The 25,757-nt window shown below is 38.3% G+C and overlaps 3 protein-coding genes and 1 non-coding gene across 4 annotated transcripts; 1 reads left to right on the top strand and 3 right to left on the bottom strand.

The window, feature by feature from the left end:
• Window positions 1-3,124: 3,124 nt before the first annotated feature.
• LOC117633571 (uncharacterized acetyltransferase At3g50280-like) lies at window positions 3,125-5,028 on the bottom strand. Its single transcript, XM_034367224.1, has one exon. The coding sequence runs from the start codon at window positions 4,599-4,601 to the stop codon at window positions 3,249-3,251; it is 1,353 nt and encodes a 450-aa protein (XP_034223115.1). The 5' UTR covers window positions 4,602-5,028; the 3' UTR covers window positions 3,125-3,248.
• A 114-nt stretch (window positions 5,029-5,142) lies between these two features.
• LOC117633572 (uncharacterized acetyltransferase At3g50280-like) lies at window positions 5,143-7,114 on the bottom strand. The gene is made up of 2 exons (XM_034367225.1): window positions 6,940-7,114; window positions 5,143-6,728 (listed from the first exon to the last, which is right to left on the bottom strand). Exon 2 carries the CDS (start codon window positions 6,657-6,659, stop codon window positions 5,325-5,327), a length of 1,335 nt encoding a protein of 444 aa, XP_034223116.1. The 5' UTR covers window positions 6,660-6,728; window positions 6,940-7,114; the 3' UTR covers window positions 5,143-5,324.
• A 3,669-nt stretch (window positions 7,115-10,783) lies between these two features.
• LOC117635574 (uncharacterized acetyltransferase At3g50280-like) lies at window positions 10,784-12,348 on the bottom strand. Its single transcript, XM_034369877.1, has one exon. The coding sequence runs from the start codon at window positions 12,346-12,348 to the stop codon at window positions 10,990-10,992; it is 1,359 nt and encodes a 452-aa protein (XP_034225768.1). The 3' UTR covers window positions 10,784-10,989.
• A 6,874-nt stretch (window positions 12,349-19,222) lies between these two features.
• Window positions 19,223-19,329, top strand: LOC117636220. The gene has a single exon (XR_004587021.1). It is a non-coding gene; the product is annotated as a small nucleolar RNA R71 (small nucleolar RNA).
• The last annotated feature ends 6,428 nt before the right edge of the window (window positions 19,330-25,757 follow it).

Below are 25,757 nucleotides of genomic sequence, written 5' to 3'. Positions count from 1 at the left end.
ACTTTTGGATATAATCAAGTTGGCTTAGTCTCAAATCCCATGGAGTCAACTGAATTCTATGATTTAGCTGATCATTATGATTTGTTGGTCGGATCGTATACTTGTGGAGATATGCCGAATCTGAGTGATTTTGCCCAGATTGATTGCCTCCCACATTGTTGAAAGGTTTTCTCGGTGGTGTTTGATTATAGTGATATAAAATGGCTACCCCATTGGTCAACAATAAACAAGCACAGAAAATCGAATATTATGTAATTCATTTATTTAAGTAGGACGGTGGCTTTTTATTTGTTGAAGGAATGAATATGTCAATACCAAACAGATAATACAAAAAGCTCAATACGAAGTCAGGAAGGGCTCAGCAATTTTTATTTTATTTTAAATTTAAAAAAAAGTTCAAGTACAAAATGTAATAAAAAATAGCCTAAAAAGTAAAAAAAAACCCTAAAATCAAATCCTACAAACAACAAGTCACGACATCGCCGAATCTGTCGCGGAAAGATGGCTTTGCTTAAGATGGATGAGATAACAAGATAAGCATGGGTATTTCTTTAACATAAAATAGTAGAACAGAAAAATATGAGATATAAACCAAATGTATAATCTATAAACCAAAGATGGAGAGATACGAATTCAATTTCTCATCATTATGCTGAATATGTCTCCAATTTGGAACAAACACAGCCTTGGCGCACCTGGTGAATTCAAAACGAACTTTTTTTTTCCCTCTTTGAACAGGGCAGGACTTGAGTGCTCTGCTCAGAACTTTGTGGTTGCATGTTACTTATAAGCAAATAAAGGAAGTAGAGTACGTGCATAATAATTCAGCACCACACACTGCGATGCGAGCTATCCACCACATGTGAAAAGCAAATGGTATTTCTGATTGGCAAAAGACGTGTATATAATGCTGGCAGACATGCTGAATTGTTTAGTTAGTTAGAAGTTCACGTGGGTTCACTTGTTTGTTAAATCGTAGCTGAGAAGCTAAGTGCTTCAGTCATATAATTACTGTTGAAAAAGAGAGAAAATTAATCAAAGAAATCGTAAGCTTCTTCTCAAAGTTTCTTGCTATGTCTTTATTAAACTCTGTTATCATGGTATCATAGCTAGATTTTTCAACTTTTTAATGTGAAACTTTTTTACCTTTATATTCTCACATGCTCTCGCACGTATGGTGTATTTTCAAGCTTAACACGTGGACAACACATATTGAGTAACATAGAGCACGTGTGGCCATTGGGCTTTCACACATGAGCTAACTCGCTCTGATACTACAAAGAAAGTTAAGGTTCTACCCTAAAATCAATTGGCAATTAGGAGAAATAGCCCAACTCTTTATAAGCACTTTTTAGCAATGATGACGCAAACTTGTTCTTGGTTTTCTAAGGGAGAAACATGTTTTGGTTGGAGTGATTTTTTTTGTTTGTTTACTTTTAGTTTTTTAAGTTGGCACACGCAAGCAATTAGTATTTTTTTTTTCTAGAATTAAAAAAGATAATGGGTAGTTGTGTTTCATAAAAATAGGACACATTATTTGATTTGATTTTTTATTTTTTATAATATGAAAAAGTGTGAATTTACCATATTATCCTAATAATTAATTATTTCAATTCTTAATTTTTGCATTAACCAAATGCATTTTCTGATATTTTGAATGTTTCACAATTCTCTGCTTTTTGCTATATATATATATATATATATATATATATTAATATATTGGGTGCATTTTTGCTCACCACCTTAACCTTAGGTGTATCCTCACCACCTCTTCCAAAAGTTGACACATGTTCATGGGTTTAACTATAGTTAATTTTTTATTTTTTATTTATTTGATAACATTATTATAAGAGAGAAACAATACTTTAATAAGAATTTTCCTAATTTACCCTAATTAACCTAGCAAACTTTCCATTTTTCTAAATTAATTAACAACTACCTAAATAATTAATTGGCAATTAGCTTTATGTCTTGTGCTTTAATATGAATCTCAATTCACAGGCTTCAATGCCCAAAAACATTTAGCCCACCACTGTAAAAAAAAATCGTGGGTCTGCTATTGTAACCAAGGTGAATATATGTCTACAGGCTTCCTAATCCTAAAGCCTAAAACTGGTGATAACAAGAAAGCATCTGAGGATGCTAAAGTGAACATCGTGTAGGAAAACAACAGCATCTCGAAGCCAGCAACGGGTTCCAAAAGCTGTGCTACTTCTAGTACAACTAGCAAGTCCAAGAATAATACTGAGAGAGATGAGGCCAAAAGAGGCGATGCCACACCACAGATGAAGTTAATATATTATACAGTTAAAGTTAAAAATAGAAAAGAAAAGAAAAGATGACATATTTATTTTTAAACTAATTTTGTCTCAAACCTTAGAGTAGATCTAAAAATGAGTAACCACAACTTCCTTCAATTATAGGGTTGGTATGTCATTTTGTGTTTTTATCAATTAAACTCAAAATTTGTAATAGTAATTATAGGCCAGGTCCTTTAGCCGTCCATGGTCAAGTGGGCCATTTTCAATAAATAAACAGATAAAATACCAAAATCAGATACTTAGATAATTTATTTAACACCAAGGGGTTTGTAACTCCTAGTTGGATTCTCCCTCCTTTAATAGCGATCGTATAAAAAATAAAAACAAAAATTATTTAAATTGTGACAATAGAAATTTGCCTAAAATAGTTTATGCATGCATGTGCACTATTAATTAATTGTTTAGATGGAGGGATACTTCACTTTATTTTTTCTTCCTAAAATCACAAATGTTCTATTTGGTTTACCTTAGGTGCAAAGATTGGTCCTAGGGTTTTAATTTTGCTAAAGAAAATTAGGGTTCATGATGGTAAATTAATCAGACAGTTAAATGATGTTGGTGGAGAAAATGATTTAATTATGAAAGAAATGGTAAAATTGTAAGTTATAAGGTGCAACTAGTGATTGTTAGTCTAATACAATTATGCTGACGTGGATTGATTAAAATTCATTAGATTAATCTAGTGGTTGACATTCTTATAAATACGTGTAAATGCACCGATACTAAATATAGAGGCTTGATATACTTGTGCTCATTTTGCATCTATTTCATTGCTTGGTTTTTATAATATAGTAAAATGGGCGTAAAATAACCATTATACCCTTGCACAAATCAAGGTAATTGAAGATTTCGGTAAGACTGAGAACATGCAAAGACAAACATTATTGTTTTGGGTTACGCAAATTGAAAAACTTGCAAAGAGTTTAATCATGCCAGCGCTGCAGCCTCCATGAACTCTGCATCGTCCAACATAGCTTGTATAGTCTCAGGCAAAAGGCAAGCTTCAAAATCTACACTGCCTTCTTCAGCCCCAGGAAACACAGTCAACTTCCCATCCATGTTGTTGGCAGCTCCGCTTCGCACCGCAACCGGTCTCCCCCACCCGAAATCATTGCCATACACATTGAACCTCGGCGAGCTTCCTGTGAGCAATCCCACCATTTTTGGATCGCTGAACTTTGGAAGAAATGTAGGGGCTTTTTCCCAACCCTGCAAGTACTTCCTCGCTTCTTCAGCTGTCAGGGAAGCGATTGTTTTGTTTATTTGCGAAGCGGCCCAGCCTAGTCCACGGTGTAGCAGCTCACTTGCACTGGATTTTACATTAACGCCTAGGACCCCATTTCCAAAGTATTCTTTTGGCAATGGTGGCTTCAACTTTTGCCTCAATCCTACCGCAATTAGATAAGTAACCTCTTGATTTGGATTGAGATGTCTGCAACGCGTTGTGGCTAGCCAAAGATGAGCCATGAGTGCTTGAAGAGTTGAGATGTTATTGTTGACCATTTCAGCATTGGCCTTTGCTTTGAGCTCTGCTAGTTTTTCTTTGGGAAAATGAAATACTACAGTTTGTAACGAATAGGAGGATGGTCCGATTATAAGATGGTTACTTTTGATTTCATCGTAGGACATGGGTAGGTGAATTGGGAGATCAGTCAAGCTGTCATGATACTCACGATGGCCAAAAACAGGGTAAGGTTGAGAAATTTTATCAAAGCCAATACGAGAAATTTCAGACCAAGTGTTAAAGAAATGCCAAAAAGAGGTACCGTCCACAACCATGTGGTTTATGCTGCAACCAATAAAGAAGCCATCAAATAGCTCAGTCACTTGCACTGCAAGCAATGGTTTGGAAATGCCTTCGAAGTTCGGGACCTCATTGAGGGAAAAGAGGTTAAAGACAATGTCAGCAGGGACATAAACAGAGTCAAGGATATCAGACACTTCGACACCATAGGCAGCTGCATGGACGAACAAGGCTCCATCGCCATTACAGTTGATGGAAAAACAAGTGGTATTATCTTCATTTTCAGTCACGGCTAGGCGGCCGGCAAGTGGGTAGAAGATGTTCAGGGTGTGGGAAAGAGAGGCTTTTAGGTGTTGTATCAAACTCTGGTTTGCTTCTTTCTCCGCTGGTTTGTGGAAGAGAAGTCCCTTTTGGATGTAATCAAGTTGGATGAGCCGCAGGTCCCATGGAGTTAGCTCAATTCTCTGAGCTGGTAGCTGATCTTTATGGCTTGTTGGTCGGATGGTGCACGTCGAGAGACGCCGAATCTGATTCATTTCTCCCAGATTGTAAAATGTTGAAGCTTTGGTGATTGTGACGGAACGTGGTACTCATTATAAAAGGCTATGGCATTTCCATTATACTCAAACTGGCACATGGCTCAGCGCATAAAATCAATAGCAGATACGCATAAACAAACGCATAAAATCAGTAGCAGATACGCAAATAATTTATTTTAAGTAGGATGGGTGTTTTTTTCTAAAAGGCCATGATAAGCATGGGTGTTTTTTCAAAACATAATAATAATATAATAAAAGTTCCAAAGCATAATTAATTTCTTCTGAATGCATTGAAAAAAATAATGTTGATTTAATGCACCAAACAGATCAGCTCACTGCATCCCACCACCTAACCTTACCTGCACTGTTGCGATGCTCACCGAACCCGAATCTCATGAGCAGGAATTCGTACTTGAACCTCTTCTTACATACCACTTGAGTAACAGCTACTTGGTAATCTCATTCTCATGAGAGCATTTAACTTTTTGAAAAAAAAAAATTCCCTTAATTCGAAGGACACCAGTTTGTTAGTATTATGAATGAGAATTTGACGGTTAAGTTTGATTATGATCTGAGAGTGGTGAAGTTTCTACTTATTAAGATGAGGGATTTCAAGCAACACACATCTCAATGGACATGTGCAAAGTAAAATTCACCAACCTTAAAATTAAGCACACTGACAAACTTTAATTTGCAAGCCAATTTCAAAAGCAGGGCACTTCATGTGAGCACAGCCTCCATGAATTCTGCATCGTCGGCCATAGCTCGAAGAGTCTCAGTCAAAAGGCAAGCTTCAAAATCAATACTTCCATCTTCTGGCCCAGGAAACACTGTTAGCTTCCCAAGCTTTCTCTCTGGCATTCCGCTTCGAACAGCAACCGGCATTCCCCATCCAAAATCATTACCATACACATTGAACCGCGGCGAGCTTCCTGTGACCAATTCCACATTTGTTGCCCCCAGCATATTTGAAAGAAATGTAGGAGCTTTTACCCAATCCTCCATGTACTTCCTCGCTTCTTCAGCTGTCAGGGAAGCAATTGTCTTGTTTATTTGGGAAGCCGCCCAGCCTAGCCCCTGCAGTGCACTTTGACTAACGCCGAGGTACTCTTTTGGCAATCGTGGATTCAATCTTTGCCTCAATCCCACCGCAACACGATAAGCAACCTCTTGATCTGGGTTCAGATGTCTGCCGCGTGTTATAGCCCGCCAAAGATGAGCCATGAGTGCTTGAAGGGATGAGATGCTAATGTTACTGTCAATGGTGCCCATCTCAGCATTGGCCTTGGATTTGAGCCATGCAACTTTTTCTTTGGGAAAATGAAACACTACCCTTTGAGAAGAATCTGAAGATGAACCATGTCCAATTATAAGCCGCTTGCTCTTGATTTCATTGACATAGGAGGAGGGTAAGTGAATTGGGAGATCAATCACCCCTTCATGAAATTGGCGGCCCAAAACAGGATGAGGTTTATAAATTTTATCATAACCGCCAAGACGAGATATTTCAGACCAAGTATTGAAGAAATGCCAGAAAGAGGTACCGTCAGCAGCCGTGTGGTTAATGCTGCAACCAATAAAAATGCCATCAACAAGGTCAGTCACTTGTGCTGCAAGCAATGGTTTCGAAATGCCTTCGTAGTTCCAAGCCTCCTTCATAGAGAAGAGGTCGTTGACAATGTCATCTGGAACATAAACAGAGTCAAGGATATCAGCCACTTTGACACCGTCAGCAGCTGCATGAACAAACGAGGCTCCATCGCCATTACAGTTGATGTAAAAACAAGTGGTGTTATCTTCATTTTCGATCACAGCTAGGCGGCCGGCAAGCGGGTAGAAGATGTTCAAGGTTTGGGAAAAAGTGGCTTGTAGGTGTTGAATCAAGCTGTTGCTCTGTTCTAACTCTGCTGGTTTTTGAAAGAGAAGCCCCTTTTGGATATAATCAAGTTGGATTAGGCGCAAATCCCATGGAGTTAACTCAATTCTATGAATTAGCTGATCATTATGATTTGTTGGTCGGATGGTGTTTGTGGAGATATGCCGAATCCGAGTCATTTTGCCCAGATTGATTGCCTCCCACACTTTTGAAAGGCTCTTGGTGGTGTTTGAATATAGTGTAGTTGGCTACCCAATTTTGGTCAACAATAAACAAACACAGAAAATCGAATATTATATGTAATAAATTTATTTAAGTATGGACGGTGGCTTTGCTTAAGATTGATGATATAACAAGATAAGCATGGATATTTCTTTAACATAAAATAGTAGAACAGAAGGAAAAGATATACAGCAAAACATAAAACAAACATAAGCAAGATGAAAGAAGTTTAGTTACTTGGTCCAGACTCTAAATCACATTATTCTGGTCAAGGTACTTCTTGTTGCAGTTCGAGTATTGCCGGACTTGATCTGTGTCTACTTTCTGTGAGCAGCCCTTGGACACTTTGTTGGCTTGGTAAAATTTGTGCCGGTACGAAGATGATTTTAAAAATAATTGTAATAATCAAATACAATAACAAATTTATAGGAAATTAATGTATATCAATAAATATAAATAGAAATACTGACAATTTTAGCGATTGAGGCTTGTAAGAATTGTAATGTTCTAAAGATAGATTTCGCCCCTATGCTCAATGGCGGACCTAGGAATTTTTATAGACGTAGGCTAAATTTTATTTGACTTTTTATTACAAAACGTTTCTGACGTTCACAAAACTATCAGATTGCTTCCTTAAAGTTTTTTTTGTATCACTCTTGGTCCCTAATGTTAATATGGATGCTCTTAAATAATCTATATTATGACTTTCTATAAATAAAAAAATCTTTAAATCTCATTATGTGAGATTACGTGCCCATTTTATAAGGGATATAATCGTCAGACCAACTCCCTTTGCAGCCAATTAACCATTTCCCTCTATCTCTTGTTGGAATTGGCGGGCAAGAAGGGCTTTATATATGGGTTTTTGTGTTTAGGGCGCAACTAAAGCTACAGTTCCATTTTCACATTCTAAAAGAATGTCTTACTCTGGACGAAGAATAAGCGAGCGCTGAAAATGAAAGGAAAGAACATGAACAAATTGAACTATAAACAACACACGTTGAATAAATTGAACCAACTCCAGTTACATCATCAAAAACCACTTCCATACATAAAAAATCATTTTTATTGACAAATCACAACCACATACTAACAACAACCATAGTACCAAAGCAACAAAACAATAAACAAACCCCCATATTTGAATATGACACAAACTAGTCAAATATGGATCACATCCAAAGCATAACAAAAAATCCTCATCACAGAAGCAAAAGATTCTCAACAAACACAAAAGAACACCTCGAAATGAACACTTTGCTTTTGACTTCGAAATATGAACACTTTGCTTTTGAAGTTTCAAAAGATTCTTACCTTTATACTTTGCAGCCTTTCACCCTTTTCGATAGTTTTTATTTGCCTCATCCATCTTCTCTCAATCACTGTTAGGAGATTCTAGCTTCTAATTTCACTTTTGCAGATCAGCTTTACCGCCCAATTTCCCGCACCATTGAAAAACCCTATTTCTCAAAAATGAGTTTGAGGCGTGAGGAGGTAAAAGGGAGTTGGTCTGATGATTATGTCTCTCATAAATGGGCGTGTGATCTCACGTCATGAGATTTAACAAATTTTTTGACGAGAAGTCATATTATGGACTATTTAAGAACACCCATATTGACGTTAGGGACCACGAGTGACACAAAAAAATTTTTAAGGATGCAATATGATAGTTTCGCAAATGTCAGGAACGTTTTGTGATAAAAAGCCTTTAGTTTTTTTTTTTTACAGGAGATATATTGTAAGCCTTTTTACTCTTGAAACAAAAATGTAAATAAAATTTTATAAATCAAACAAGACCACATTACGAGCAAATAACACAAAGAAATAAAAAATATAAATAAATATCAAATCAAACACATTGTTCAACTACTTGAGATCCAAGTTGAGTAGGTTCCTCAGGAATTGAAGTATCAACATCAGATGCAGAAGGTGTATCCTTATTATCGTTACCACTTTTTTTGAAGAATGAATAAATAGTTTTTCCTCTCTTTGCCGGTCTATTATCATTATGTGACATGATATCCTAACAAGAAATATTAGACACCAAAAATCATAATATCAATTAATAATTCAAGTTGTAAAAATAAAACTTATATAACAAGTTTTCACCCAAACCCTAAATCATAAAAACTTAACATCAACAATTAAAATTGGAAATTGAAAATTGAATTAAAAAAAAAGAGAAAAACTTGCCAAGATTGAAGAACCCATTGAAGATAAGTTGGTACAATTTTTTAGAGGGGGAGAGTTATTTCTTCTAGGCTTTGAAGGTTCAAATATGGCATTTTGGGTGGCTAGAAGAAAAATTCTTATGTTTGCTTTTAATCAAATTTATATAGGTTATGCATTGCATGTTCACTATTTCATATATGCTTTAAGGGTGGGTTTATTTCTACATAAAGAGCTGGGCTTGTTTTAAATAGAGGGCTAGACTATTATTCACTTTACCTAGATTTGGCTTATACCACTAAGCCTACAAAAAAAAATCAGCACTAGGCTGGAGCCCACTCTAGCCCAAGTGTAGATTCGCCCTTGCTTGTCCTTATGCTAAATTGAAGCACTTCAATTTAAGACTTTGACACACCAATTTTATATTTGTACTATCAAAATTAGACTCATAATTGATCACAATAATAAAACTAGAGCACAAGGGAATACTCTGTTTTTCCACGGGTAAGAATTTATATACAAAGAGGAACCTGTTGGGTTTATATAAAACCTAAACATCATTCTTAAAACAAACAATCGTGGCTGTTTCCAACATATGCAACTTCTTATCATAATTATATGGTATTTTCGGAGAATACCAAACGGTGGCTTGTTCAAATGACAACCAACACTTGCAATAACTACAAAGCAAACCTAAGATTTTTCATTCAATAATAAAATTAAATATTATAATATAAACTATTATATTATTAAATTTCCAACACACTTCACTAGCTTTATGTTGGAAGAGATGGATATTTGGTGGGTAGCCGCACGGTTGGAGACAAGGTCTCCTTGTCTGATCAGCAAGGAGAAATAATTTTGATACAGTTGATTCTTTTTGCAGCAAAAGCAAATTATTCTTTCCTTTGGTTTGTTGTAAGGATTTGCTACATGTTTGTATTTGGTGTGTATAGTTTGCTATTTTGTTTATGAGTTGCTTAACATGATTTGTATGTGAAGCAAAGAAAAGAAAATGGAAAACCAAATCCCATGTGAAAAGAAAATTAAATTACTTAAACATTTGGATCAATACAAATCTCATATCAACCTGGTATCAGAGCATGTTGCGGGTGATTTGAATATGATTCTTCCTTCTTGCATGTTTGCTTACCAATTCTGAACCAAGTTATTTTTTTATTTTTTATTTTTTATTGGGTAGAAATGTACTTATATTTTGTCATACATCACTCACTATTCCAAATACGTACGAGGAACTTATTAAAAGTCAAATAACTTTAGCTATTTCAACATGAAACTTATTAAAAGCCAAAAATAAAACGTTTAATAAACTTTAATCCCTTCTATCCCAATACTACATTAACTTTAATACCTCCTTATCTACATCAGCTAGCCTCAATTGTTTTGGGGAGGCAGGGCCACAGTGTAAACTTTCGAACAAAGTTTATAGGGAGTGCTGAAGGCTTGGGTGCCACGACAACTTCAAGTGTGCCTCAGCGAGTAGATATATTAATTGTCATTACCCCACCAAAAGCAACCATAAGTAGCATGAGCCGCTTTAGATATTAATTCATCAACAAGTAAATATAAAACAAAATTAGACAAAAGATTCATAGAATCAGCAATGTCTTTTAGCTTGCTTTGTCAACACAGAGATTTTGAATTTGCTGGGCATCCTCTTGCCAAAAATCCTAGCTCAGTAATTGGCTATTTAAAATAAGGTGGTATATAAATGTAATATGACTAGTATTTTTGAATAATTTAAGGTCTGGTCACACGAGCGAACGATTGATTGAATTCCAAAAAAATACCCTACCGTACATTTTATTTATCCTTAATTATATTGAAAATCCCTAAATTAAAATGAGAAATAACGCAGATCCTAAAGGAAATATGATTATACATTTCTCAATTATGATGAAACTGAGCAATACCAAAATGCACCCACCATATGGTATAGTGCACACAGGAAATTTTTTTATTCAGTTACACACATAGGCATACATTATTGCTTTTACACAAATTGACACACATTTTTTTATTTTTCACACAAGAAATACTAGAGAGCGAGAAATCAAACACAAGACTTCGGATTCAGGGATATATACCCTTAATTACTTAAGCTACAGCCTCCATGAACTCTGCATCGTCCATCATAGTTTGTATAGTCTCAGGCAAAAGGCAAGCTTCAAAGTCTATGCTTCCTTCTTCAGCCCCAGGAAACACTGTTAACTTCCCATCCATTTTGTCACCAGCTCCACTTCGAACAGCAAGTGGTCTCCCCCACCCAAAATCATTACCATACACATTGAACCGAGGAGAGCTTCCTGTAAGTAATCTGGCCAACAATGTTGGGTTCCTCATATTCGGAATAAGTGTAGGTTTATTTACCCAATCCACCAAGTCATTCCTCGCTTGTTCAGGTGTCAGGGAGGAAATTTTTTTGTTTATTTGGGAAGCTGCCCAGCCAAGTCCATTTTGTAGCAGCTCACTTGCAATGGCCGTCACATTAACGCCTATAATCGCAGTCCCGAGGTACTCTTTTGGCAACGTTTCAGGTTCCCATCTTTGCCTCAACCCTATTGCAAACCGATAGTTAACCTGCTGATCAGGTTGGAGATGCCTGGCACGTGTCGTGGCTTGCCAAAGATGAGCCATGAGTGCCTGAAGAGATGAGATGTTACTGGTTGTGCCCATCTCAGCATTGGCCTTTGCTTTGAGCTTTGCTATTTTTTCTTTGGGAAAGTGAAACACTACCCTTTGTAAGGAAGCATTGAAAGAAGACGATTTGATTATAGGCTCACCAATGATTTCACTATAGGAGAAGGGTAAGTGAACTGGGAGATCAATTACCCCGTCAAGAAACTGTCGGCCAAAAACGGGACGAGGTTGCAAAATTTTATGGGAGCCAGAACGACAGATTTCTGCCCAAGTATTAAAGAAATGCCAGAAAGAAGTACCGTCGGCAACCACGTGGTTTAGGCTGCAACCGATAAAGATGCCATCTAGAAGCTCAGTCACTTGTGCTGATAGAAGTGGTTTCGAAACTCCTTCGTAGTTTCGAACTTCATTTAAGGAAAAGAGGTTGAAGATGACGTGATCAGGAATGTAAGGGTTAAGGATATCAGCCACCTTGACGCCGCCAGCAGCTGCATGGACAAACTCAGCTCCTGCACCGTTACACTTGATGGAGATAGAAACAGTGCTATCTTCAGCATTTTCAGATACAACCAGGCGGCCAGCAAGCGGGTAAAAGATGTTCAAGGTGAGGGAAAGAGAGTCTTTTAGGCGTTGTACTAGGCTGACATTGCTGTCTTCTGTCTCAGCTGATTTGTGGAAGAGAATCCCCTTTTGAATGTAATCAAATTGGATTAATCTCAGATCCCATGGAGATAACTCAATTTTAAGAGCTGTTAATTGATCGTCCTCTGTTGTTGGTCTGACCGTGGTTGTGGAGATATGCAAGATCTGAGTCATTTTTCCCTGATTGATTGAAGATGATGGAACAAAGTTATATAGAAAGCTACACCATATTTTCACCGTGCATGGTACTCATTATAATTTATAAAAGGCTATGGCATTTCCATTATACTCAAACTGGCTCATGGCTCAACCTATAAAATCAATAGCAGATACGCACATAATTTATTTTAAGTAGGATGGGTATTTTTTTTAATAGGCCATGATAAGCATGGGTGTTTTTTTTTAGTTATAAACATAATAATAATACAATAAACAGTAGTAAAGAAAAATATATAAACCAGCGAGATCATCTATTAACTACTGGGGCATGGTTCCAAATGATGTGCTGCATCACTGAATGCATTGAAAAAAAAAATGTTGATTAATTCACCTCAAGTCCCAGACAGATCATGAGCTCACTGAATCCCTCCACCTAACCTTACCTGCACCGTTGGGATGCTCGAGCGAACCCGAATCTCATGAGATTAGGCTTTTTTTGTATATTATTTTATTATGATCTGAGAGTGGTGAAGTTTCTACTTATTAAGATGAGGGATTTCAAGCAACTTACATCACTATTCCAATTTACGTACGTAGAACTTATTAAAAACCAAAGAACTTTAGCTATTTCAAATGCATGAAATTTATTACAAGCCAAAAACAAAACGTTGTTAATAAACTTTAATGCCTTCTATCCCAATGCTACATTAACAAAACGTTGTCATTACCCCACCAAAAGCAGCCATAAAGTAGCATGAGCCATTTTAGATATTAATTCGTCAACATAAATTAGACCAAAGATACAAAAATGTAGGCCCAAAATAACAAACAGCCTAAAAATACAAAAACCTTAAAATCAAACTCTACAAACAACAAGTTGCGACATCGACGGATTCGCCGCGGGATGGTGGCTTTGCTTAAGATGATTGATATAACAAGATAAGCACGGGTGTTTCTTAAACATAAAATAGTAGAGCATAAAAATACGAGATATAAGCCAAATGTATAATCTATAAACCAAAGATGGAGAGATACGAATTCAATTTCTCATCATTATGCTGAATATGATTTATTTCTCTCCAGTTTGGAACAAACACAGCCTTGGCGTACCTGGTGAATTCAACACAAACTTTCTTTTCCCTCTTTGAACAGGGCAGGACTTGAGTGCTCTGCTCAGAACTTTGTGGTTGCATGTTACTTATAAGCAAATAAAGGAAGTACAGTACATGCATAATAATTCAGTAGTACAATTATTTCGCTTTGTGTTCAGCACCACAACTGCGATGCGAACTATCCACCACATGTGAAAGCAACTGGTATTTCTGATTGGCAAAAGACGTGTATATAATGCTGACATGACATGCTGAATTGTTTAGTTAGTCAGAAGTTCATGTGGGTTCACTTTTTTCTCTTTTTTTTTTTTTTTTGGTTGAAAGAAGAACTCATTGATAATAATTAAGAGGATATAACAATGTCATTTTTTACAATTGATTCTAGCTAGAAGGGAACCTCTTCAATCCAAGTTACCATAGTATTACAATTAAGTGTATGCCTTGCTAGAAAATGAGCTACTTGGTTACACCCTCTTGGACGAAAAGAGATAATAACTTCTTCAAAGTGTTAGACTCCTCTTAATATCATCAATAAGACGCCCATCTGATGCCCACGACTCTTCCTCATCCTTCTTTACATCATTTACCACCCCTTGTGAATCAGACTCAATTAAAATAGAAGAAAAGCCAGCATCCCGAGCAAATTTCATCCTGAAATGAAGCGCCATGATCTCTGCATGTTTAGATGAGATGGCAGTTGATAGGATTTTTAGTACCTGTGCAAACATGGATAAAATCACTTAAAATACTTGCAAGAATACAAGGCTATTGTAGTATAGATGCTCATGCAAGGTCGTTTTCCTCAAGGACTAATTAGCAATTTAAATAAAAACAAATTCCAAATAACTACTTAAAATAAAAGGTTAAGAAAGATGATTATGAATTTGGTTCATTCTAAAAATAAATATTAAACAAAAACAAATACGAAAGAAGTAAAGAGTTTAGAAAAATTGGGTTGCCTCCCAATAAGCACATTATTTTAAGTCTGTAGCTAGAGTTTGCAGAAGCCTGGTGGTCAAATCACTGGTTCCTTCAGAGTCAAAGACTCGGCTGCAATGTCAAAGGATGTCTCCACGTAGGGTTTCAGCCTATGACCATTCACCTTGAACGTGTTGCCTTTATCTTCATTAGTGATTTGAACTGCTCCATGAGGAAAAACTTGAGTCACTAGGTAGGGTCCAGTCCAGCGAGATTTTAATTTCCCTGGAAACAACTTGAGCCTTGAACTAAATAACAGAACCTTTTGCCCTGGCTGAAATTCCTTCTGTAAAATTTGACTGTCATGAAATGCCTTAGTTCTTTCCTTGTAGATGCGAGAACTATCATAAGCACCTTGACGAATTTCCTCTAGCTCATTTAACTGCAATTTCCGCTTTTCCCCAGCTGAGTCATATGCAAAATTTAACTCTTTAATGGCCCAGTAAGCTTTATGCTCCAGCTCCATAGGTAGATGACAGGCTTTCCCATAAACAAGTCGGAATGGTGACATCCCAATAGGAGTTTTATAAGCTGTCCTGTATGCCCACAAAGCATCATTTAGTTTGAAACTCCAATCCTTGCGTGTAGAGCTCACTGTTTTCTCCAAAATACGCTTTATTTCTCTGTTTGAAACTTCAACTTGACCAGATGTCTGTGGGTGGTATGGTGTAGCCACGCGATGATTAATCCCATATTTTGCCAGTAGGTTAGCAAATGGTTTATTAATAAAATGCTTCCCCCCATCACTAAGAATAACACGCGGAATTCCAAAACGTGGAAATATAACCCCCTGGAGGAACTTCAGGACCACTGATCCTTGATTAGTTTGTGCTGCAATGGCCTCGACCCACTTTGAAACATATTCCACAGCCACTAAAATATATTGGTGCCCGTTAGAAGATGGGAATGGTCCCATGAAATCAATACCCCAAACATCAAATAGTTCAACAATTAAGATACTTTGCTGGGGCATCTCATTCCTTCTGGATTGATTGCCGACCCTTTGACACCTATCACATGCCTTGCACCAATTCTGTGAATCTCTAAAAAGTGTTGGCCAAAATAACCCACTCTGTAGGATTTTCTCTGCTGTCCTTTTCTGCCCAAAATGTCCTCCACAAGCGTAGTGATGAGCAAACTTTAAAACACTTTCCTGTTCAGCCTTCGGAATACACCTGCGAATAATCTGGTCTGCACAATACTTGTATAAGTATGGTTCATCCCAGAAATAGTGCTTTACATCAGATAAAAACTTCTTTTTCTACTGGTAGGAAAAATCTGGATGCACCACACCCTTAGCCAAATAATTGACAATATCTGCAAACCAAGGTGTGTCAATTTTGACAGCAAATAGCTGTTCATCTGGGAAACTTTCACTCAATGGTAGAGAATCTGCCTCTGTAGCTGCTGGAATAATTAATCTAGATAAATGATCAGCCACAACATTCTCACTGCCCTTCTTGTCTTGAATCTCTAAGTCAAATTCTTGAAGTAAAAGAACCCAACGAATCAATCTAGGCTTTGCATCCTTCTTAGACAACAAGTATTTTAGTGCAGCATGATCCTTATAGACAATTATTTTAGCCCCAACCAAATAAGACCGAAATTTCTCTAGTGCGAACACAACTGCCAACAATTCCTTCTCTGTAGTTGCATAGTTAAGTTGTGCATCATTGAGAGTACGACTTGCATAATAGATGACATGGGGAAGCTTATCTTTTCGCTGCCCTAAAACTGCCCCGACAGCATAATCTGACGCATCACACATTAGTTCAAATGGTAAATCCCAATTTGGTGCAGCAATGATGGGTGCCGAAGTTAGGAGTGCTTTCAACTTGTTGAATGCTTCTAAACAGGCCTTATCAAAATTAAATGGTGCATCCTTAGCCAATAAAGTGCACAAAGGTCGACTAATCTTGGAGAAATCCTTGATGAACCGACGATAAAAACCTGCGTGTCCTAAGAAGGACCTCACACCTTTTACTGATGTAGGAGGTGGCAGCTTTGCAATAACGTCAATCTTTGCTTTGTCAACCTCAATGCCTTTGCTAGAAATTGAATGACCCAAGACAATTCCCTGTTCAACCATGAAATGACACTTTTCCCAGTTTAGCACTAAATTCGTCGCTTGACATCTCTGAAGAACTAATGATAAATTCTGTAAGCACTGATCATATGAATCCCCAAAAACAGAAAAATCATCCATAAAAACTTCCACAATATTTTCGACCAAGCCAGAAAAAATACTCATCATACAACGTTGAAACGTAGCAGGTGCATTGCATAATCCAAACGGCATCCTCCGATAAGCATAAGTACCGAATGGACAAGTGAAAGTAGTCTTCTCTTGATCCTCTGGTGCGATTGGAATCTGATTATACCCAGAATACCCATCAAGAAAACAATAAAAAGCCTGCCCAGCCAACCTTTCTAACATCTGGTCAATAAAAGGCAATGGAAAATGGTCTTTTCTCGTCCCTGTGTTAAGCTTCCGATAATTTATACACATTCTCCAACCCGTAGTCAATCGTGTAGGAACTAACTCATTATTATCATTTTTCACCACTGTAATACCGGTTCGTTTAGGCACAACTTGAGTCGGGCTAACCCATTTACTGTCAGAAATAGGATAAATCATACCGGCATCAAGTAATTTCATAACCTCTGTTCTGACCACCTCTTTCATAATTGGGTTAAGGCGGCGTTGAGCATCAACTGTTGGCTTCACGTCGTCTTCCATTAATATTCTGTGCATACATAGGGCTGGGCTGATTCCCTTGATGTCCGCAATTGTCCATCCCAATGCATCTTGATATTTTCTCAACACACGAAGCAATTTATCTTCCTCTGTCAGTGTTAAATCTGCTGCAATTATAACTGGCAACGTCTCTGCAGCTCCTAAATATGCATATTTAAGATGTTTTGGTAAAGGCTTCAGCTCCAATTTTGGCGGCTGTTGTCTAGATGGTTTAAGGGGCTGTTTGGGCTCCCCTAAACTCTCGTACACATTCCTAAATTTTGGCAACACTGTGGGCAGATTGTTCAATGCGTGAATGTACTCAAGAACACCTTCATCTTCAAAATCTGTCTCAAGTTCCCCCTGTAAAACATGCAGCAACTGATATGTTTTTGAATTAGCATAAAATCCGTCCTGCACCATCCTATCTACCATGTCAATACGCATACAATCTTGGTGCTCAGCAGGACGTTTTGCTGCCTCAAACAAATTAAACACCACAGATTGGTCCTGAACCCGTAAAGTCAATGTTCCAGCTTCCACATCAATTAAGGTCCTAGCTGTTGCCATAAACGGCCTCCCCAAAATAATAGGTGTTTGAAGGTCTTCATCCATGTCTAAAACCACAAAATCTGCCGGTAGATAAAGATTATCAACCTTAATAATTAGATCTTCAATAACACCTCTTGGATAAGTGATTGAACGGTCAGCTAGTTGAAGTATAATTGATGTAGGCTTTAAATCTCCTTGCCCCAATCGCTGGAAAACAGAAAAAGGCATCAAATTAATACTTGCACCCAAATCAATTAAAGCACTTTTAAAATTAGAATTTCCAATAGTGCAAGAAATATTAAAACTCCCTGGATCTTTTTTCTTAGGTGGTAGTTTGTGTAGCAAAACTGTGCTGCACTGTTCTGTCAAAATAACTTTGTCCAAATCTGAAAGCTTCTTTTTGCTGCTGCAAACTTCCTTCAAAAATTTGGCATATGATGGAATTTTCTTGATTGCATCCAGTAATGGAATGTTGATTTGAACCTTGGATAATGTCTGCATAAAGTCCTTGAGTTGTTGATCTTTTGCTTTTGGCTTCAAACGTTCTGGATATGGAATAGGGGCCTCATGAACACGCTCAGGAACTTGTTTTGGAACAGTTTCTAGATCTGCCAAATTATGTCTTTCTGCAGGTTCGGCAGATTCTGCTGCTGCAAAATTTTCTGTATTATCCTTCACTGTTTGCTGCTCCTTTTCAATGCTATTTTCACGATTGTCATAGCTTTTTCCACATCGTAAAGTCCGAACAACGTTGCAATCTTCACGTCCATTTGGATTAGGAATTGTTTGACTAGGAAATTTGCCCTTTTCTCTATTTGAAATCTGTGTAGCTAGCTGTCCAAATTGTTGCTCCAAACTTTTAATTGATGCTTCAACATTTTGAAATCTTTGATTGTTGCCCTCGATGAATGATTGAGTTGTTGCTGCCAGTTTAGCAAGTTGATCTTCCAGAGATGGTTTGGGGGGAACAAAAGGTTTTTGTGCATGCTGGAATGGTTTGGCATTAGTCTGATTGTCACCCCATTTGAAATTAGGGTGATCCCTCCATCCAGGATTGTAATGAGTTGCATATGCATCATTCCTAGGCCTTTGATAGCTGTTCATCATATTGACATGTTGTTCAACAAGCTCTGGGTAAGAGTCTCTATGTGGGCAGCCCATTATGTCATGTGTAGCCATACTGCATATGGTGCAAACTGTTGATGTAGGTGGCTGCTGTGTAGAACTTGCTATATGTTGTAGAAGCATATCAAACTTTGCATCAATTTTCTTATCCATTTTTTCCATTTGTGCAGACATGTTGGGAGAACCTACTGATAACTCAAAAATGCCCATTTTCTGTGAATGTTCTGCTGCCCATTGCTGAGATTCTGTAGCCATCATATCAAACAGTTCAAATGCCTCTCTTGCAGATTTATTTGACAATGATCCTCCAGTTGATGCATTCACATGGCTCTTAGATGTAGGATTAAGCCCATCAAAGAAAATATTCATTTGTGTATCTGAATCAATTTTAACATGTGGACACTTTATGTACATTTCTGTATATCTCTCCCACGCTTCATGAAACTCTTCATTAGGCTTCTGTGTGAATGTCAAAATCTCCCTCTTGTAATTCAATGTCTTGGATGCTGGATAATATTTGTTCAGGAATTTTGTGTGTAACTGCTGCCAAGTAGTAATGCTATTAGCTGGTAGAGTGAATAACCAAGTTTCTGCCTTGTCCTTCAAAGTGAAAGGGAAAAGACGTAACTTAATAGCCTCAGCAGAAAAACCCCTAATCAAAATATTCTTGCAACCCACAATAAATTTTGCAATATGTATGTTTGCATCTTCATTAGGCAGCCCCCGAAAAGTAGGTAGAATTTCAAGCATATGGTGCCTGATCTCGAACGAATCACCCTCTTCTTGTTCAGGATACACAATGCAATTGGGAACATCAGTGGCACGGGCTTCCAATGACTCCCTTAGTGGTCTACATGCCGCAGGTAATTCTAATGCCATGTTACCCTCGTTTTCAAACAGATTTCTGCAGAAAAGTGCCCTGCAGTGAACAATCCCAAGCCCAAGTAACTTCTCTCCGCTGTCTATGCAGTGTGCGCTCTGGTTCTGGATCAAATTGTACAATCTGTGCAGTTCCTGATCGGGTCTGGACCATGCAGTCTGCAGAATCTGCAACAGAAACAAAATTGTTCAATTTCAAAATTTTTTTTTTTGGACGAAAATTAAAAATAAAATAAATCAGAAAAAGGTTAAACAAAAATTGTCTAAAATAGTCCCCGGCAACGGCGCCAATTTCTTGATAGGATTTTTAGTACCTGTGCAAACAGGGTTAAAATCACATAAAATACTTGCAAGAATACAAGGCTATTGTAGTATAGATGCTCATGCAAGGTCGTTTTCCTCAAGGACTAATTAGCAATTTAAGTAAAAATAAATTCCAAATAACTACTTAAAATAAAAGGTCAAGAAAGATGATTATGAATTTGGTTGATTCTAAAAACAAATATTAAACAAAAACAAATACGATTGAAGGAAAGAGTTTTGAATATCAATTTATAAAAGCACTAGGGTTTCACCATCACCTAGCAATCCTATGAACTTTTACCAATTACTTATGATTTGCACATGCCACTTTGAAGGTTAGGTTTTCCTAATGTATATTCTACTTGGAACCTCCAACACAGAACATATATCCAACATGCAACCCGTCCGGACGTTCGGATCAAATCTGAACATGAAAGACTCATTAAGTTTTGTGAAAACCCTTTGAAAAACCATGCAACCCTTAAGACGTGGTGTTCATCTTAAGTGAAATTACAATTATTAATCACGAGAAGCTAGCATCAATTTCAGGGAACCTTCCGACCAAAATTGCATCCAATTACTTTTCTAAAGATCCTAATGGTGACCAGGCATTAAGACAATTAGATAGTTTAAAACAGTGATTAACAATTCAAGTAGGCATGCACTCATCATAAGCAATTAAATAAAAATCACATATTCATGCTAAGGTTCAAGGCTTCACCCTAGCAAAAGAAATTTAGTTATGCATACTCCTAATTGAAATCCAAGAAAATATTATTAAGAAGAAAAGAACGAAAACACCTGAAAGTTGTGAAAACCCAAAACCCTAGCAATTGCTCTCCACAATGCAAAGTTCAAAAGTGAAAAAGAAGTCCTTAATTCCTTGTGAGAAAGAGCTTAAATACCCCTTAAAACCTAGCTGCCAATGTACAGCTTTTCCATCCCCACAAGAAAACTAATTAAAATAAAATAAAACTAGGAAATAAAGTCCAAATTGTATTCCAACACCGCTGCTCCTTTATTTTATTGCCAGAAAATAACCGCTTGGAAGAAAAATCTGAAATTTTGATACGATCAAGCTAAGTGACTCAAGAGAAAATCACATCTTGTGCACAAGAACAACCTTCAATAACACAACTTTATTTTTGTTTTGCCATAAATTCCAGCAGATATATAAAAACAAACGCATTTCATACTTCGAAAGATACATAGTGGTAATTTCAAACAAATCCCTACAGTTGGAAAAGTGTAACCCTGTAAAAACCTCCATGAACAGCACTTTTTTCCAAACTTTTGGGCATTAGGACAACTCCACAAAGCATGAATTACACTCTCAGAATTCACATTACAAATGGGGTAAGAGTCATCAGAAATTATTTTTCTTTTTAACAGATTAGATATACAAGAAAGGTAATTTTTAATAGCTTTCCAATTAAAATATAAAAGTTTTTGTGGTACCTCTTAGGACCAAACTTTTCTCCAGAAAGCACTTCGTATTCATGGTTCCGAACTTCATTTAAGGAAAAGAGGTTGAAGACGACGTGATCAGGAATGTAAAGGTTAAGGATATCAGCCACGTTGACGCCGGTAGCAGCTGCATGGACAAACTCAGCTCCTGCACCGTTACACTTGATGCAGATAGAAACAGTGCTATCTTCAGCATTTTCAGAAACAACCAGGCGCCCAGCAAACGGGTAAAAGATGTTCAAGGTGTGGGAAAGAGAGTCTTTTAGGCGTTGTACCAAGTTGACATTGTTGTCTTCTGTCTCGGTTGATTTGTGGAAGAGAATCCCCTTTTGAATGTAATCAAATTGGATTAATCTCAGATCCCATGGTGTTAACTCAATTTCAGGAGCTATTAATTGATCGTCCTGAGTTGTTGGTCTGACTGTGGTTGCGGAGATATGCAAGATCTGAGTCATTTTTTCCTGACTGATTGAAGATGATGGAACAAAGTTATATAGAAAGCTACAACATATTTTCATTGTGCATGTGCTCAACAATAAATGAAACACATTATAAAATGTTGAAGCTGTTGATACTCTTTTTGGGAGGTCAACTTAGATAGAGGTGGAATAGTAGATGATGTGTGAAGACATGGGTCTTCAGCATGTGCAAGCGCCTTCGGCATTCAAGGTAAATAAAGTAAATAAGCATGCATAAGACAAAGTATATGTGGTTCACCCGAATGATGGGTTACGTCCACGGAGAAGGATGTTCTCATTATGATAATGTTTGTTTACATTTGTACACGGGGGTTAGACCTAAAGATAAATGGAAGAAGGCCTAGGGCCGGAGCTAGGAATCCGAAGCCCAAAGATCCAGACCCAAGATCTAGAGATTAGAAGAGAGTCCTGAAGAGCCAGTCCCTTTCTAAGAAAAGAGTTGTCTTCTTTTATGGCTATGGGGAGTCTCCATCTCATAGTTTTTCGATGTGATACTTGTGTAGCTTGCTCTGGTGGTGACACGTGTCCCTAGAGATTAGGTTTGGCAGTTAAAAGCTTCGGCAGGTGGCTGGCTGCTTTGGAAGTGTCTTTCTTTGGCAGGTGGCCGGCTGCTTTGAAAGTGTCTTCATTCGGCATGTTGGAAGGTGATGACATCTCAAAGCATAAGTGGATGATCTAGCCTAGCTATTTGCTTGGTCAGTTACAGTACCAATAGTAGTTCCGCAAGTTCACGAGTAAGAACGTCCTTCTTGATTGGGGACTTGTAATTTTAAGTGCACTGGCCGAGCAACACCACAGTTCATCTTTCAAGCTGTATAGTGCACTACCTATAGGTCCCCAAGTCCCCTGGTAAGAAGGACATTGGAGGGAAGGAACTTACAACAAAAAGCCAAGTGGTTTGCAAGTCCCTATTTTGTTATGTAAGGGTGCTGAGGGGCATCATAGTACGCCAAAGGGCGGGATGTTGAAGGTATAAGACTTGCATGTCGTAGATAAGGTGCTGAAGGTATAAAACTTGCATGTCGCAAGGCGATTTTCCTAGGTATGAGGGTGCCAAAGGCTCAAGGTGATGTGCATCGGCACGAGGAAGGCGATGTGCCTAGGCAAGAGGGTGCCGAAGGCAAAAGGGGTTGACGAATGAGACACAAAGCTTGCATGTTGCAAGGCAATGTGGTTAAGCATGAGGGTGCCAAAGGTGGAGAGATGCCGAAGGGGACACAAAGCTTGCATGTCACAGGGCGATCTGGCTAGGCACGAGGGTGCCGAAGGCAAATAGGATGTCGAAAGGGACACAAAGCTTGCATGTTGCAAGGTAATATGGCTAGGCACGAGGGTGCTGAAGGCAAAAAGGATGCCAAATGAGACACAAAACTTGCATGTCACAAGGCAATGTGGCTAGGCACGAGGTGCCGAAGGTGAAGGGGGTTGCCAAATACACAAAGTTTGCATGTCGTAAGGCAGGTGAAGGAGGAAGCCATTTCCTACCAAATGGCAGGTTAATATCCTGATTCGTAGCTCCTCTAGTTCTTGATTGTTTGAAGTTGCCGATTGAAAACCATGGGAGGTTGACAATTTGATCGTGGCTTGTTGTTTGACATTTCCTTTTCTTTGTTTTCCTACCGAAAGGTAAGTGAATAAGAGATCTGATATAATTGATTTGGGGGCTCTTGATGGGGAAGGCGACCGGCTCCAACAAGCTCTTGGATTGCCAATCAACAATTATAAAGAAACACTTGTCAGCGAAACCATTGAACCGTGCAAATAATGTTTCGGAAGTACCGGCGCCATTATTTAGCACTGCAATAAGACATTGGTCTTGATAAAATTGGTAGATAGGTGCCGGATGGCATCCGTGCGGAAGCGGTGGAACTATGCTTTCGGCTTTTCACTCGATGAGATGTATATCGATGCCGTTTCTCCTTTTTCTCTGTTACAGAGTGACCAGTTCGGTGTTGTTTTGAATTGATGGCGTCGTCGTTTGGAAACCGTTTGCAAGCAAGACAAAGTATAGGTGTCTTGAGAAAACCAGAGGCATGGCTACCGTTCGGTAGTTGGTGGAATGGTGGATGATGTGTGAAGACATGGGTCTTTAGCATGTACAAGTGCCTTCGGTAGTCAAGGTAAATAAACTAAATAGGCATGCAGAAGACAATGTATACGGGGTTAACCTGAATGATGGGCTACGTCCACGGAGAAGGATGTTCACATTATGATAATGTTTGTTTACATTTGTACATAGGGATTAGACCCAAAGATAAATGGAAGAAGGCCTAAGGCCAGAGCTAGCAATCCAAAGCCCAAGGATCCAGACCTAAGATCTGGAGACCAGAAGAAAGTCCTGAAAAGCCAGTCCCCTTCTAAGAAAAAAGTAGTATTCTTTTATAGGTGATGGGGAGTCTCCATCTCATAGTTTTTTGATGTGGGACTTGTACAGCTTGCTCTGGTGGTGACACGTGTCCCTGGAGATTAGGTTCGGTAGTTAGAAACTTCGGCAGGTGGCTGGCTGCTTCAGAAGTGTCTTCCTTCGGCATCCCCTTTGCCTTCGGCACCTTCGAGCCTAGGCACATAGCCCTTGCAACATGCAAGCCTTGTGCCCTAGGCATCCTCTTTGCCTTTGGCACCCTCATGCCTAGGTACATCGCCTTTGCAACATGTAAGCCTTGTGCCCTTGCCTTCTGCACCCCTGTGCCTAAGCACATTACCTTGCAACATGCAAGTTTTGTGCCTTCGGGATCCCCTTTGTCTTTGGCATCATCGTGCCTATGCATATCGCCCTGCGACATACAAGATTTGTGCCTTCGGCACCCTCGTGCCTAAGCACATTGCCTTGCAACATGCAAGTTTTGTGCATTCGGCAACCCCCATTGCCTTTAGCACCCCAATGCCTGAGCACATTATCTTGCGACATGCAAGTCTTGTACCTTCAACACCCCCCCTCATCACCCCATGCCCTTCATGCCTTTTGGTACCCTTACATAACACAGTAAGGACTTACCCAGGGACTTAGGGGACTATGGGTAATGCACTATACAGCTTGAAAGATGAGCTGTGGTGTTACTCGGCCAGTGCACTTAAAATTACAAGTCCCCAACTAAGAAGTACATTCTTACTCACGAACTTGGGGAACTACTGTTTGTTCTGTGACTAACCGAGCAACTGGTTAGGCTAGATTATCAACGTACCATGCTTTGAGAGGTCATCATCTTAGCCAAAGAAGCTTTATCATAAGTCACAACTCTAAGCAAGGCAAAGAGTCCCACATTGGAAGACTACAAGAAGTGCCCCTCATCTATAAAATGAGACCACTCTCCACTTGGGAAGGGATCACTGGGCTGGGCTTCTCACTTGTTATCTTTATCTTTGGGTCTAACTCCATGTACAAATATAAATACACATTATTATCATAATGAGAATATACTTCTTCGTGGACGTAGCTCATTTATTAAGGGTGAACCACGTATATCTCGTCTTCCGTATATTTACTGTTTGCCCTAATCTTTACACACATGCTGAAGGTCCTCACCTTCACCCATCATCCATCACACCTCATCACTAAGTTGGACTCAATCTTGGCTGAACCATTTTTGAGCATCAATAGAAGCTTTTGATGATTGTGATGGAATGTGGTACTCATTATGAAAGGCTATGGCATTTCCATTATACTCAAACTGGCTCATGGCTCAACGCATAAAATCAATAGCAGATACGCACATAATTTATTTTAAGTAGGATGGGTGTTTTTTTTGCTAAAAGGTCATGTAAGCATGGGTGTTTTTCAAAAACATAATAATA

The sequence above is a fragment of the Prunus dulcis genome, chromosome 7, assembly GCF_902201215.1.
Source record: "Prunus dulcis chromosome 7, ALMONDv2, whole genome shotgun sequence".
Taxonomy (NCBI): domain Eukaryota; kingdom Viridiplantae; phylum Streptophyta; class Magnoliopsida; order Rosales; family Rosaceae; genus Prunus; species Prunus dulcis.
The sequence above is the reverse complement of the archived record's forward strand: the minus strand, read 5'-3'. Positions and strand labels throughout refer to the sequence as shown.